Consider the following 16,648-nt stretch of genomic DNA (forward strand, 5'->3'; position numbering starts at 1 on the left):
GACTGATCAGGACCATCTTCACATTTTTCCTTTAAGTTCTTTCTTTTGTGATCTAAATCCACATCTCCCTTTCTCAGCCTTTTCCTGAATTCCAGGCTGACCTTTCAAAGTAAACTTTCCAGTTATTTTCACTGATCAGGCTTAACAGTTGGCCCTCCCATCTTCCACATCAAGACTTGCTCTTCCACCTGATTCCTTCAGTTCTGCTCATATCTCTCCCCTACTCATGTAGGTTTGACCATTGGATTCCCCTTTGGCTCCACCATCTCTCTCCTCTTGTCCAATCCATCACCACGATAAGACCTCTTCCACCACCAGCTCTTTCTATTTTTTTAGAGTAGGAATCATCTTTTTTTTTCTGTATATTTTTTCCCTCCCATAATACCTAGTATATAACCTTGCACAGAACAGGTGCTTAGGAAATTTTCAGTAAAAGGAGTGTCTCATTCTCTTTCTTGTATAATTGCTATTAGTCCTCATTCAGAAATGTTGAATTCTGGGAGTTCCTATCGTGGCTCAGCGGGTTACCAACCCAACTAGTATTCACGAGGATGCAAGTTTGACCCCTCACTTCACTCAGAGGGTTAAGAATCCAGCGTTACTGTGGCTGTGATGTAGGCCAGCAGCTGCAACTTCTATTCGACTCCTAGCCTGGGAACTTCCATATGCCATGGATGCAGCCCTAAAAAAAAAAAAAAGCAAAAAAAGAAATGTTGAGTCCTAATTAAAGCCAATAAAATGAGAATCAGAACAAATTTCTTTTTCCCACCCCCTCGCTCAAGTACAACTCTTAAACCACCCGAATTCGAATCAACTGGTTAGAAAAACAATGCTGTTCTTTGAGCTCCTATAGGACATAAATTCAGTGAAAATCTGCTCAAACCACAACTCTAATTAAAGGTTTTAGCTGCCAAATAATATGTTCTGGTTAAAGCCAAGTTAGTATTAAGGAGTGTTTCATGAATAACAGCACAAGCTTTATACTTTTTTGTTGATTTTCTCATGGGAAACTCATGTAAAGGAGAGTGATACCTCCCTGTTGACTTTAACTTTTCAAAATGCAAAGCATGCTGAAATTGTATGTAATTCTCTTCTAAAGAAAAGGAAATAGCATTTCAATGGTTTTCCTCAGTGTCTTATTGAGTTATGGTAGGGCACAATTATGTCTGTTAAATTGATTTACCAGATGGAAGGTTACATTTTATATTTAGCTGATTAATTTGTAGGAGACTGGAATTGTATCTCATACCATAAAGATCATACACAAAGGGAAAAATATTTTCATTAACTACATTTTAAAAGCAGCTAATAAGAGGTTTAAACTGCCTCCCTCCACCCCTTTTTACTTACATTGCACTAAAAGGGGAAATTGTTCTTAGAAATGGGCCTTATCATATAGTTGTTATTTGGCTTAATAACTTAGTATCACAAGTCGAATCTGGAAAAAAAAAAAAAGTAAAATGTTCCCACTTGAGTGAGTTTTGGAAATTACTTGCTTATTGAGGCTATTTAGAATGTACAAGTAGTCAGCACTTTGGGATTAAAATACATGCTCCTTAACTTAAATCCTTATGGAACATTAACTGAAAAATTTTAAAAGAAAAACAGCTATATTTTTGTCTTTTTTCCCACTTTTTGGATCTTTTTACAAATAATCAAATGTATTAATAATGTGTCCTACTCACATGGATGCTAAAGTGGTAAATGTTAATTTTAAGGAAATTATTGCCTTGATATTTTTACCAAGTGATGGGCATGTTATTATTAGTAATTTGCTTTAATATCCTACTTCCTTATCTAAAATCAATACAAAAAAATAGCACATTGAAATCTTGATCTAGTCAGAGCCAGTATTTCAGAATATTCAGGCTTCTCAAGCATTGGCAACTTTGGAATTCATTAGACTGTTGTATTGGCTTCTTATGGTTCCTGTAATAAATTACCACAAACTTAGTTACTAAAAACAACACATATTTATTATCTTATTATACAGAAGGTTACAAATCCAAAATGAGTCTCACTTGGTTAAAACGGAGGTGGCAACAGGGCTATGTTCCTTTCTGGAGACACGAAGAGCAGTTCTGTCTCCTTGGTTTTTCTTGGGGGGCCCGCTCACACTCTCTGGCTTGTGGCCCCCTTCCCTCTTCAAAGCCAGCAATTACAAGTTGTGACTGATTGGGTCTTTCTTGCACAGCATCACTCTGATACTCCTCTCCCTCTTTCTTCCATATTTTTAAAGGACACTTGGAATTATATTGAGCCTACCTATATAATCCTGGCTATTCTCCTTATTTCAAAATCTGCTGATTAGCAACCTCAAGTCCATTTGCAGCTTTAATTTTCTTTTTACCGTATAAAGTGATAGTCACAAGTCTTGGGGCATAGGACATAGACGTCTTTGCCCTAGAAGCATTATTTGACCACCTCAACTTCTTAAGTTTTTATAGGATGGTGTTTTCTACAGGTTGCTTTGACTGAATACTACTTTACCATTTTATTTGAAGTTTGTTTGTGGTTTATTTATCCAGACAATCATCCAGAGAAAGTTGGCTAAATAGAAGGTGTTTAACTGAACATCTGTCTAGAAAAAGGTGACCTTAAAAAATCCAAAGGCAAAATATTACCTTTTATATCATATTCAACTATGATAAAGACAATTTATGATAAATATAATAAAACTATGAATTCCACTGAGGCAGAAGTGAATTACCAGAAACATTCCCAAGCCATGAAGTTTACAAAATCAAAACATGCAAGGAAAATAAACAATAACAAGACCTGCACAAAGACTTGGAAAATTTTTTGGAAGAGTTGGAAGCAAGGTGGCATTTGTGCTGGGTGGAGGACAAAAACAGCCTCTGTGTGTATATGTCTGAATTAAAACTAAAATTCTCTGCTTAGCTGAGAAGTTTCTTAAGGATAATGTCTATAGCTTGTTAGGTATTGTATCCTCAGCATCTTCAGAGAGCACTGAATAAACTTCTCTTATATGAATAAATAAATACAAAGAATAAGATAGGTGCTAGTATGCATCTCTTTAGGTATTTTAAAATATAGAAAGATTCTTCAAGAAAATTTTTAAAGATTTAATTTGCAGTAATTTGTAGTAAATAGATTGAGTGACTGCTTTTGAATGGCTATAACTAACTAGACAAGTCAGAAGAAAAAGGAAACAAATGAAATACAAAGCTAGAGAATGATTTTATAATTTTATGCGAATGAATTGAAATTTTTCAGATAAACATCAGAGACAAAAAATTATAAGTCATATATTTGGAAAAAGTGAGTTTTAGGACATTTAAAATTAGACAGTGATTTACTCTATTTACCATTTATCGTTCTCATCAATACTTCTGAACAAATGGATACTGTTGTCCACATTCATGGGCAAGAAAATTGAGGCTCAGAGGCACTGAATGATACTTGACCCAGATCACACAGTTAGTGGCATAGTCAAGAGTGGAAAACAACTCTAAGCTCTTAAGAATATAATCGGTTAAGTTCATGCTGAGAGCACAACAATGTGCAATAAAGATGGATTTATAGTGATACCGAGGGAGTTATCAGGAGATAGGTATTAGTTTTCTAGACCATACTGTCCTGACTATTATGTTGTTTTCTGGGGAAAATCTCATATTGTTCCAGCATGTGGCCCAATCAAATATGGGACTGCCCAGTGCAGACGTCACCCAGGAAGTTGGTCCTCAGCCTGTCATGAAATAAAGTCACACCTATTTTGATAAACGTACTTCTTATGAAGTATGAGGATAGAAAATATGTTAAAAGTTTCCTGTGCACAAATAAAACTGCTTTTCATGCAGTTTTTATTCAAAGGAGTAGATAAAAGATGCATCTAGTAGAGGAGGTAAACAAAATTATAAAGTATGTAGTATAACTTTTTTCATGCATAGACAGAAATTTGTTCATTCCTGAAAGATTAATGATATAAGTAATTTTGATTTTTTTATTATAGTTAATTTACAATGTTCTGTCAGTTTCTGCTGTATAGCAAAATGACCCAGTTATATATATATATAGATAGATATAGATATATACATTCTTTTCCTCACATTATTCTCCATCATGTTCCATAACAACTGATTAGGTGTAGTTCCCTGTGGCTATACAGCAGCAATTCCACTCCTGGGCATATATACAGACAAAACTTTCTTTGAAAAAAATACATGGACCCCTGTGTTCATTGCAGCGCTATTTGCAGTAGCGAAGGCAAGGAAACAACCAAATGTCCTTTGACAGATGAATGAATTAAGAAGATGTGGTATATACATATACTATAGAATACTACTCAGCCATAAAAAAGAACAAAATAATGCCAGTTGCAGCAACATGGATGCAACTAGAGACTCTCATACTAAGTGAAGTAAGTCAGAAAGAGAAAGAAAAGTACAATATGATATCACTTGTATGTGGAATCTATTTATGGCATAGATGAACCTATCTACAGAAAAGCAACAAAATAATGTACATTGAATTTTATTTTTAAGTATGAAATTTTAGAACTCATGAGGACTTTTAGGAATGAAATATAAATATACACTCCCTCCAAAGTAATACATTTTTTAAGTTGTAAAATACTAGTTCAGAAATAAGACTTTATTATAAACCCTCAGACTCTAGATTTAAAAATATTATTTTAGAAAGTGTATTGAAGAATACTGAGACACCTCCTAATCTAGTTTGTTTTATTGAACTGATAATTCAAAATTTTGTTATATTTTCAAAATACAGAATTTCAAAATTTATTTTTGAATAGGTAAATAAAATATTTTATATTTGAAAAAAATTACAGCATATGAGCAAATTAACATATGAAGATGTTCTAGATCATATCGGATGTGGGTTTCCTTGACTCCAAAAATTGGTATTTTTTGATGATTGCCAGAAAAATGAAATTCCTTCTGCATTCCTCATCTGATCTATAAGACCTCTTGCCATGAAGTTCAATGTGAAGAAATTCTTAGAAATTAGAGAAGTTGAAGTTGAGGTAGTTTTCTTTTCAACATTTGAAACCTGACCTTTTACTGTAAGATTCCCTCCATGCTTGGATATATGTGGGCATTCATTTTTTTTTTTCATTCAATAGCTGTTTATTTAGACCCACCATGAGTCTATGTAGTTGTTGTGTACTGAGAATAAACACAACATTAAATGTTGCATTTACTGTTGCAAGTTCTATGTGTGGTAATTTCAGTGAAACAGTGAGGGTTTGAGCCACATTGCAATGGTTTGAATTTAGGAAGTAGTGGTGTCCAGTGTAAGATTACTAAAAAAAAGAAGAAACAAACAAAACTTGGCTGCAAAGTATAAATGCAGAGGGTAACTAACAATATCTGTCTCTCATGGGAGTTCCTTTGGTGGCACAGCGGAAACAAATCTGACTAGGAACCTCGAGGTTGCAGGTTCAATCCCTGGCTTCGCTCAGTGGGTTAAGGATCTGGCATTGCCGTGAGCTGTGGTATAAGTCACAGACATGGCTCAGATCTGATGTTGCTGTGGCTGTGGTGTAGGCTGGCAGCTGTAGCTCCAATTAGACCCCTAGCCTAGGAACCTCCACATGCCGTGGGTGCAGCCCTAAAAAGACAAAAGACAAAAAAATTAAAAAAAAATAATATCTATCTCTCAGAAGGGCTTATTTTATTTTAATGGGAAAGATCTGAGTCTTTCCAAATGCTGAGAAGAAAGCCAGAAAAGAGAGGAAATTCGAAGACACAGATTGAATAGTCTCTTTATGCATAATTAAGCAAAATTTTGCTGGACATTTATTTTTGAAGCCTTGTCTTCTATTTAGTATCCATCCCCCCCTGCCAGCATATTTAATGTCTATCCCTTGAACTTGCCTGCATCTTCCCCTGGACAGGCTTGCTTCCTCTGCATAGAACTGTGCTCCCCTTCCACCTCTGCCTGTCAGAATCTTTCTCAGCCTCCAGGATTTCCCCTCAAGGCAAATGAATCTCTGCCTCACTGACCCAATACTGCTTAGGCTTATCACATGGCATTGATCACATGGTCTGTCATTCATTCTTGCTAGACCATGAATGCCTAGGAGAAAAAGGCTCTCTAATCTATCTCTGAGACGCTTGCTTGGACACTTAACACATTCCTTTCCCATTTATTGATTCATTCATTCAATAAATAACTAATGGGTTTAATCTATGCAGTAAATGCTGTGTAAGTGTCGAGCAAATAGTAGAAACTCAGCTAGGTGTGATCCCAGTCCTCGTGCAACTTGCAGCCTTGGTTCTCAGTATTGTTATTCAGTGGTCCGTAACTAAATTAAACAATGGAACCACCTGAATAGAAAGTTTGAATTTTAACTATAATAAATAATGAAATATTCCATTATTTTTACTAGTTTCAATCAAGCATCATATTGATTGAAGTACCTTATCTGTAAGGAATGGTTGTTTGTACTTTAAATACCACAAACTTTTTTTAAAAAACTTATTTCTTCCTCTGTCCTAGTATTATAAACAGACCCAAAACACCCAGCATTGAGTAGCAATTTGTGTATTCTTTCACTCAGTGGACGTTTCTGAATGCTGACTAAGCCAGCTGACCACCAGGCACCATGGAGAAACACTGTGAGGAAAAGGAAGCAGGACTCAGCACAGAGTGCTGCCTTTGGGTTGAGAAAACTCAGTGCCTTGTCATGGGCATTTGAGCTTCAGAGGTACCTGCTCTGGTGTGGGAGATGAAGCATCCTTAGATGCCCGCCTAGAGCTAACAACCATTCTAGATCAGGCTCATATTACCCAGGACTTGATACTGTTTTCCCAGACTGCTCTGAGCTGCTTCCTAGGACCTTGTAACACTCTTTGCCCTACATACCCATTGATTTCTTTTCCTCATCATAAGAAGTTATCATTGTTTTCATTTGTGAGGAACCTAAGAATTATATTCTTATTTACATTGATGGAAGGAAATACTCTCAAATGCACATGTAGGTTCACAATGATGTGTGCTCCTGTGCTGTGTTTGAAAGCAGAACTTTGTAGCTCACCTAAATGCCCAAAGTTATCAAATGCTTAAATAAAATATTGCATATTCACATGTAAATGTGGCTAAATAATGTATGGTATAGCCTCATAATGTATTTTTAAAAGGATATATAATTGTTTGGAAAAGATTCATGGTAGATTTTTAAAGGTAATCATTTTAAAGAATATGTAATTACTGGGAAAAACTCATGGTACATTATTAAGTGAAGAAACAAAACACAATCATAAATATAATGTGATCAGCATTTTCAAATACTTAATACAAATCCTTTTTTTTTTTTTTTTTTTTGCTTTTTAGGGCTGCACCCGTGGCACATGGAGGTTCCCAGGCTAGGGGTCAAATCAGAGCTGTAGCCTCTGTCCATAGCAACGCAAACTCCTCAAATACTTCTATAAACACAACACAAAGAAACATTTTCGCAAGATATACTCAATTTGTGTCATTTCTAAAAATTTCAAACGTATAATTCACATAATCAGAAGAAAGCAATAAATGTTATAAAAAAGACACTTTTCAGAAGACTACACTGTAAATTGAGTAACATTTACCATTGTGTTTTTTGAAAAATAATAAGCCTCTTTGAACAAATAGACATGCTGACTACATTCTCAGGAGATGGAAGGATGTCTACAGTAATAGTTCTGTATTTTAAAAAATGATAATATAAAATTATTAAAATTGCATTTGTGTATTACCATAAATATAGCTAGCTATTAGAAGCTAAAATTTCCCAATGACTGATTTTTTTAAAACTTTTTTTTGGAGTTCCCATCATAGCTCAGTGGAAACAAATCCGACTAGGAACCATGAGTTTGCGAGTTCGATCCCTGGTCTCGCTCAGTGGGTTGGGGATCTGGCATTGCCATGGGCTGTGGTGTAGGTCACAAATGCAGCTCGGATCTGGTGTTGCTGTGGCTGTGGCTTAGGCCAGCAGCAACAGCTCTGAATGGACCCCTGGCCTGGAAACCTCCGTATTCCACGGATGCAGCCCTAAAAAGAAAAAAGACAAAAAATAAATTTTTTAAACTTTTATACATGAATTGCATTTCATTAAGTGGTCATAATTAGAAGAGTTAAACTAGAAATTTTGCTCCTTGCTATCAAAATGTATAAAATCTGACTTATAACATTAAAGGTTCATATTATCCAAGCCCCCCAAAAGCATAAGTTGTGTTAGATTGAATTTACTTTATTATTCTGAATGCTAATTTTGAAATACCTAGCCTTCTTCTAATAATGAAATTTTAAGATTAAGAGTAACCTATATCTTTAGATCAACTAGATTAGAAAATTTACATGTGTTCCCAGAGTGTCTTTTCATAGTTGTGATGATCATTTGGTTGAACAGTTCTCACATGACAGGGAATACTATGATGCTAGCATAAAAGAGAAAAGTGACTTGGACAGGAACTATTCCAGGAAACCTAATTAATCTTCTGAAAGGACATAGAAAATAGCGTGGGTGATAGATTACGTGTGCTTAGTTCCAAGTGACAGGGTGTTAGAATATCACAGCTCCACGGTGAGCTCCCACCCTCCTGGGCATGGGAAATAGCAGGAGAAATCCAGAAGAGAGAGAGGCCATGTGGACCATCTGACAGATATCTAGTACAGCAGAGAAAAGACAGGGCCAGGGAAGGGATCTGAGGCTGTGATAGAGGCCAGCCCCTCACCTATGATTGTAGTGCTTAAATATGAGCTGCAGGTGCAGTTGTTGAATATGCCAAATATTCATTCATATGAAGACAACTTTCTTAATCTAGTACTTAATCTTGATAGATCATTAATAATCTCGAATAACCATATTATCAACCATTGCTCAATGGAAACATCTTTCTTTTCTCCTTGTGATCATTTCCAATGGGAATGAAGAACTTTATATCACAATACATGGTTATTGAATTTTTGTCTAAATTACTGGTGCAAAGGATATTCACAAGTTAATTGTAAAAGTGAACTGAAACACAATAAGCAAAGTAAGTAATCATTCTTTGTAAATGGAGATGTATTTAAGACCTAAAGTAAATAGAGTTGAAATTATAAACAGGCAAGTAAAAAAAGTGAGGAAAATAGGGAAAGTCAACTGTTGACCAAGAAGTATTTTAAATATACTTATTGAGAGATCAGAAAAGGACTGTTGTCATTTTTGTTGTTGTTACAGGTAATATTGCCCTTGGCAAAAGGAGTAAACCACTTGCAGTCTTCTGTTCCTCTACTTAGCTTTGTATTTTGTTTTATTTTAATATAAGTTCCTTCCTTTTATATGTGGATAAAATTAAAGTCATTTATTCAACATCTATCTATTGAACAACTTTTTTTGTCATGGCCAGCTGGTTGAGCTAGGAACTTCATTCTACCCCTTTAATCTTCCACCATGACGTATTTCTCTCTCTATCTCTATTTTCTATGACAGATGACAAAATGATGTATGGAGATGATAAAACCCAGGATTTCCGGGTGTTAGTACATGAAAAAGTTAGCATTGAAATATGAATCTGGTCTATTTGTGTTAAAGACCTATTTGCTTCTATGAAAGATAGTTTTTGTGTCTATATGTGTGTCTTTGTGCAAAAATGACACCCCAACACACACAATCTACACACCAATCTCTTCGTGAAACAAGGCTGGTCCCTGTCGCCTAGTGTGCCTTGGAATCCTAGTTTCTTAACCTGATTTGCTTCTGCTACCTAACTTTACTATTTCTTTCCCTTTGTTTATTTTCATATCCTCTGACACCCAAGTTCATTCTGCACCATGGAGATTAGTACAAGAGGAAAATTTTCATGTACATTTATCTTGTAAGGCATTCTCCACGTTTTGTTTCCTTTGTTCACTTTTTTTTTTTGAGTGAAAAGAGAAAAAGTTTTAATTTTGTCCTTTTTACTATTGTTATCATTTAAATAATGATATTCAGTTTTTCATGCAACGTTTTCATCTCAGCAGACAAATGCATTCAGTTGGGCACACACACTAAAAGCTTGCCTTCTGTTTTTGTGATTAATTGAGATGTAGAGAGTGATGGGTGCAGGGTGAAAAATAGAAAGGCAGTTAGTGCAACTAGGCATGAAATACATTCAAATACAAGCAGAATGTCTCCCCAGTTAGTGATCTCTTTCTGGGCTCTTGAGGGTTTTCATCCCATTAGTAAGTCACTGGAATGGAAACCTTCAGCCTTTGGGGAGACCAGAGCATTAAAAATGAAATTAACTCTTAACTGCAACCAAGTCAGCACAATAGGTCATTAATTCTACTGCTTGCATATATATCATGCTGAGCTTTGGTGTGTGGCCTTCTGAAATGGTAGGAGTGAGTTTATAAAGCATTGCAAGAACTAAATGATGGTTATCTATCATTCCAACCTTCTCTTTCACCACTAAGATACTAGTATCTCTGGTGAGTCAAAATCACAATTGAAATACAGGTAAAAGTTTTTGCTAAATACCAATAAATTTGGACCATTTTTACTTAAAAAAGTTATATATTATATATTTTGAGGGAATAAATTTATATTGTTCTTTATAGAATATTGGTGATTCCTGGTTTTTACAAATGTCCTCAATTGATAAAGACACCACGGTGCCTCAAATATTATTATTAGAATAAGTTTTCTGCTTATCTTCATAACCAATAGCAGTTTACTAACTTTGCTTTGAATATTTTAAAATAAATTTCTCAGTAGACAATGTATTGAAATATTTACTATTTTAAGCTACCTATAGCACTCCCTGATTTCTGACATTCTTTCTTTTCTCCCCATACTCTCCTACATCCTCTTTGAGAATCTCCAACAGATATTATTATCTCCTTTGATCATCCCAGCATAGTACAGTTATTAACAACTTCCATTTGCTGATTTCTTACCCCAAGGTTTTTCACACTTGGCAGTATTGACATTTGGGTCCAGAGAATTCTTTGTTGTGCATTGTACGATAGGTACAATGCACAATAGGTACAATCCCACCCCTACGATAGGTAGCAGCATCCCTTTCCTTTACCCGCTAGATTCCAGTAGGAACTCCCCATAGATAATCAGAATATCTCCAGACATTGCCCAGTATCTCTGGTGTCAAATCTTTCCTGGTTGAGAACCACTGGTTTATCTTCTGCTGGACATCAGTTCATTTGATTTGACAGTAATTTTGAAAGATATGTAGAACTGTGTAAATCAGACTCTTGGTGGGGAAACAGAGCTACGCAATGTGGTCATAGAGTTCTATGAAGGGGCTACCTCCAGCTGTTTAGGGATGTTGAGGTACCTAGAAAATAGCAACAGCAAGAAGCCATTCCCACCCCTACAACTGAGGAAGTGAAAGGAGGAAATAATTAATGTTCCTGGAGTCCTGGGAAGGCTGAAGCCGTGGAGCAGCAGAGACTTCCAGAGGGAGATGAAATCAGGAGGAGCTGAAGCTGTACCTGGTGATGCAGCCCTGTAGCAGAGACAGCATAGGATACCTTATCTCCAATTCCTTAATTCTTTGATCACTAGCCAGTCCTACCTGTAGGTTGAGCCCAAATGAAATCCATCCAGCCAAGGACTGCAGGGATTCCACCCCAGGATTCAGTCCTATGTACTATGAACTCAGAGGGAGAAGGAAAATAGAATCCTTGGGGTATATGGCGGGGAGGGGGAACTATCTCCATTTTTATATGAGAAACTGAGATCGAAAGATGTAGAGTAATTCATCCAAATCCAAATAACCTAAAGCGGGCACTTAAAGCATGTTTACTTCACTCCATGATGGTACTGCACAGGTACCATCATAGCTGATTTGCATGAATGAGCTGACTGATATAGCAGCTATTAGAAGTAAGACCAGAACCCAGTTCTCATACCTATCCTGACGTTCACTTATTTAATGTTGACCATTGAAAAAAAATTAGGACCTGAAAATCTAGCCCATTCTCAAATAGACACACAGGAATGAAAACTATCTGTTGACCTGTAAAATCTTGTGGAATTCTACATTTCATGTAGAATGTTTAAAGGGCATACACTGCTTTTCCAAGCTGATGGCACATTTTTCATCTTGATTACAGAAACTCGGCCCCATCTGGTGCAATGTGTTAGGAAAAGAAGGACTGGATGGAGAATTAGGAGATCTGGGGCCAGTCCCAGCTCTGCCATTCCTAGCTGTGGAACCCCCTGGCAGTAGCAGCAATAATAATTCCACACACCTTTTCTTCCTTTTTGCATTCACCTGGATCCTCACGGTTATTCTCAGGTGGCTTATCCAGTGGCCATAATTCTGTGAAATAAGGAAGGGATTAGACTCTCATATTTCACAAATGAAGAGTCAGGCTCAGAAAGTACTAAAATCTCACTGAGAATCTCACAGTGGGAAGTGGTGCCCTAGGGGCCCAACTCCACACATTCCTACTGAAAACCCAGTGCCTTCCCTATTCCACCTTTGACGTGCTGAATCAGTTGACCCTCTGGAGAACCAGTCTGTAGCTTTGAATCCATTAGGTTTAATTATAAAGTTATATCTAGATGAAAGTCTGAGGATCTGATTTTATTCTGGGCTTATGAGTAAGGTGACAGTGGATACCAGTATAGCTAACCCATAAAGATTCCTCTTTTTTTCTTTTCTAGGTTTTAGGTAGAATATATTTATTAATCTATAGCTTTTCTGATACAAAATTAGTGTTTAAAAGACATTTTAAAATAAATATGTGTGTGGGGGGTGGAATTAAGTAAATTGATATAGTTCCATTTTCTCCTTTTAATCATGGGTAAGTTGGATGCTAGTAATTCAGATGCAGCCTTCTCTACTAAGAGAAAGTGGGTTGACACTCCTGGGAGGATCTGACAAGAACCTTAATCCTTCTCCCAAACTGTTTCCCTTCTTTGTCAAGGTGGGAGGCCCAGGAAATGAGACATTTCAGGTCTCTAGGCCCTGAGCTTCTTGTACTCAGTTCTCATCTCTTCCCACCCTTCCTCCTCATTTTCTACTTTTATGATATTTTCAGGCCCCCATTTTTTTTAACATTTCCAGTATACTAGGGCATAAAATCATCTGTACAATGTACCAATAATTAACTTGTTTTATTTCACCTAGCCAGTTCCAACAAAAATCTAGGTTTCTCAGTCCAAGATAGAGCTAAAGGAAAGGGAAAAAGAAAAGAACAAAGTGGAAAATAAAGTATGAGTGTTTGAAGTCAAAACAAGTTCCCTTGTGGCTCAGCAGGTTAAGGACCTGCCATCACAGCTGTGGATCTGGTTATAGCTTTGGCACAGATTTGATCCTGCGCTTGGCAATTTAACATATGCTGCAGGCGCAGCCAAAAAAATTTTTTTAAATTAAAATAATATAAATAATAATATATTGTAAGTTCTACTATTGATACCCTCTGTAGTCTGGCAGAATTGTAAAATTCCTTCAAAGAAAGTATTTAACCTGATTCAAATTTCCAGCTACTTTATAGCATTGTGTCTGATGTAAGGGATTAGGAAAGCTTTGGAAAAGCAGTTTCATCATTGTTGTGGTGTTCATACATAAAGAAAGGTGGAACAGCAATATTTTCAATATTTAGGCAATTAGAGTTGAGCTGGGTTATCTGGGTGCAGATCCCGACTTCATCCCTTTTTTACCTTCGTGACCTTGGGCAAGTTACTTACTATCTCTGTGCTTTGGTTTTCTCACTGATATAATGAAGGTGTAAATAGAGCCTACCCCATATGGAATTTTTATGGTCAAAGAAGTTAGTATTGACAGAGCACCAAGAACAGTAGTGGAACATGGTAATTACTGTATAAATGTTGTTGTCATCAGAAATACTCTTTCCCTACTCATCATCATCCTCATCATTATCACCTTCGTCATCACCATTGATTACTGCTACAGACTTAATCCAGTGTTTCTATTCTTCTCAAGTATAAGCACCTAATAAATGATGACTAATTATAGAGCCTCACTATTTGGGATTGTTTAACTGAAAAAATAATGGCATATATATGAATAATGTGCATTTGTATTTTGGAACATATAACTAACTCACAACTCTAGTTAGGACTTGGCCATACTAATTTTCTAATTGATTGTATACTCAGTGTATAAAAAGGTTTATTCATAGTGATTCTACTTGGTGTTGTGTTATTTTACTAAGTATGTTTTCCCAGGATTTCAGGTTAGAAACTACTGACGATGAAACATTTCAGGAGTCAGAATTAGACATAAATTGTATGCTGCAGAGGTGTCTTCTTATTACCAGAAGTCAGGCTAGAGTCTCTAAAATCACATTAGGGCACTGTTTTTGTGGTTTTTGAGTTTCACCCTTGAGAGAATTAAAAGGACTGACAATGAAGTATAATAAACCTTACTGTGACCCAAACATACTCAGTTATTTGGCTTCCCATTAACAATCCCAATTCTGCTAGATAAAATAAATAGAAAACATATTTTTATTCCATTTTCACTTTACATTTAGAGAAGTAGAACCTTTCACACATTTCATAAAAATAATTATGACATTTGTCTGTTTAATTAATTTATAGTCCATGCCTTATTTACATGCTTGGGGTTTTAATTTGAGATGAGAAGGGACCAAGAAAAGGTGAGCCGTTTTTTATACACAGGAGCAATTGGCTCTCCATTTTTTAATTTTTATCTATTTTCTTTGTCTCAATCCCCAGCCTCTGAGCCCAACTTGAAGGTGCGGTCCAGGTTAAAACAGAAAGTGGCAGAGAGGAGAAGCAGCCCCTTACTCAGGCGGAAGGATGGAAATGTTGTCACTTCATTCAAGAAGCGAATGTTTGAGGTGACAGGTAATTGAGGACTGGGCAGACATACACTAAAAATGCTGCTAGTAGCAATGAAAAAAATTAGGCTAGAGTAAATATACCTGTTGTATATTAAAAGTTATTTTGAGGAGAAACATTTCTTGAAAGGAAATTATATTGAAAACTCACAAGTAGTTCAGTACAACTTGCCATGCATTCACCAACTATTAAACAGGAAATGAATGAAAAACAAAACTGCGTGTCAATCTAGGCATAAACTAGGAAACACCAAGGCTCGCCTTAATCTTTTCAGAAACAGGCAGTGCATTTTGGGAATGCCAGCCAGGAGGATACAGTTTTTAATGAAATTTGATCAGAAATGAACAGAGGGAGGTCCAAGAAGAACACTTCCCCCATATTCCGACATAAATGTACAAAATACATCTGGGAAAATTAAACTTCGTGAAACAGCAAAACCTTGACTTTTCAACAAATTTACAGGACTCATAAATGACTTTATGTGTTTACTAGTGAACTGGGACTTATGGCAGGAGGGGAATATATTGCCTTTTATGAAGGGAAAGAAACTGTCATTTTCACTAGTCTCAAATGGAAGAGTTCTTATTTTTTTAGCTGCCTGGTTAGTAGTGGGGTGAACCGGTTAGGAAATTCGACCTGATGTCTTACAAAGCCCTCTAGTCCCATTTATACCTGGTCTGAAATTAGAGAAGACATAGGAATACAGGAACCAGAATGGCTGGCCAAACTAACCATGCCGACTACTGACTGCTGTTTACCAAGTACCTCCTTAGAGCTATTCACTGTGTCTGGTCATTTCCTTTGGTTGCATCAATAAAGAAATGGTAATCTACAACCATTATTCCCTCCATTCCCAGGAAAGAGGGTGTTCATACCAGTGTAGTCAGTTGGTACTTTCTCCAGGATCAGATCTTATTTCTTAGCAGGTTTTCAAAAATTATCTGTTTTCTGTATCTGTATGGAACAGATTGTGGAGGCATAAAATACTAATGAGATTTAGTACTTGGACAGATTATTCAGGGGAAAAAAATATTTAGTCTCCTATTAAATCTTGACAGATTAATATGGGGGAAAGTATTAGTGGGAAAATTTTTTCTTAAGGCATAAGAAATGTTAAATAAATAATTATTTTACTTGAGTTTACTTTTCTAATATCAAATGCAATCACTAATTTAGATCAATTCTAAATTTAGAGTTGCAGCCTTATTTTTTAAAGAAACCTATTTCTATTTCAGTAAGTGAGAAAATCTTAAGTGAGATGTCATAATAGAAGTCCATGATGGGGGTAGGAAGTTGGGGAGTAAACCTGTTTTAATAAATGTAAAGAACAATGAACATATTAATTGTCTAATGTAATTAGATATAGGTATTTTTCAAACTGGAGAGAGTAGGTTCTCTCATTACAGAAAAATAAATATATATGTTTTTTGTTTCTTTAGAATCTTATTTTCTAAGGTCATATTTATTTATCCTAATGTTCTTTTCTTTTTGTTCTATTAGTCTATAACTTTTTCCCACAGATACTTTTTCTTTCTTACCAAACTATAGTGGAATTTAACTCAGTACTTATCTGAGTAATAATTAATTCTAATTTATAAGAGTTTCTTTACTCATGAAATATAATTTGCTCTTTCTAATTTTGTGAGATAGTAACTCCCCTTTTCATCTGAGAAAATGGTGTGTATCTGAAGATACTTGTACATTTATTAGACACACATTTCTCTTTTTTCTTTTCTTTCTTTTTTGGCTGACCTTCCATGGCATTTGGAGTTCCCTGGTCAGGGATCAGATTCAAGCCACAGTTGCAACCTACGCTGAAATCTTTTAACCCACTGCTCCAGGCCAGGTATGAACCTGCATCCCAGCACT

At 36.0% G+C, this 16,648-nt stretch overlaps 1 protein-coding gene and 1 long non-coding RNA gene across 51 annotated transcripts in view; both read left to right on the plus strand.

The window, feature by feature from the left end:
- Positions 1-16,648, plus strand: part of HDAC9 (histone deacetylase 9) — a 967,336-nt gene that overhangs the window by 560,225 nt on the left and 390,463 nt on the right. For 29 of the 50 annotated variants that reach the window (XM_084977200.1, XM_084977178.1, XM_084977180.1 and 26 more), the window contains one exon: positions 14,654-14,785. The exons of the other annotated variants lie outside the window; for them this stretch is intronic. In XM_084977200.1, the coding sequence (XP_084833326.1) occupies positions 14,654-14,785 (132 nt within the window). The remainder of the gene's footprint in view (positions 1-14,653; positions 14,786-16,648) is intronic. 50 annotated transcript variants of the gene reach the window in all.
- Positions 7,289-13,321, plus strand: LOC146400029 (uncharacterized). Its single transcript, XR_014815944.1, has 2 exons — positions 7,289-10,953; positions 10,993-13,321. It is a non-coding gene; the product is annotated as an uncharacterized LOC146400029 (long non-coding RNA).

The sequence above is a fragment of the Sus scrofa genome, chromosome 9 (assembly GCF_054392235.1).
Source record: "Sus scrofa isolate SSC_HxYL_T2T_F1_AM1 chromosome 9, Sscrofa_HxYL_maternal_Yorkshire_Landrace_v2.0, whole genome shotgun sequence".
In the NCBI taxonomy this organism is placed as follows: Eukaryota; Metazoa; Chordata; class Mammalia; order Artiodactyla; family Suidae; genus Sus; species Sus scrofa.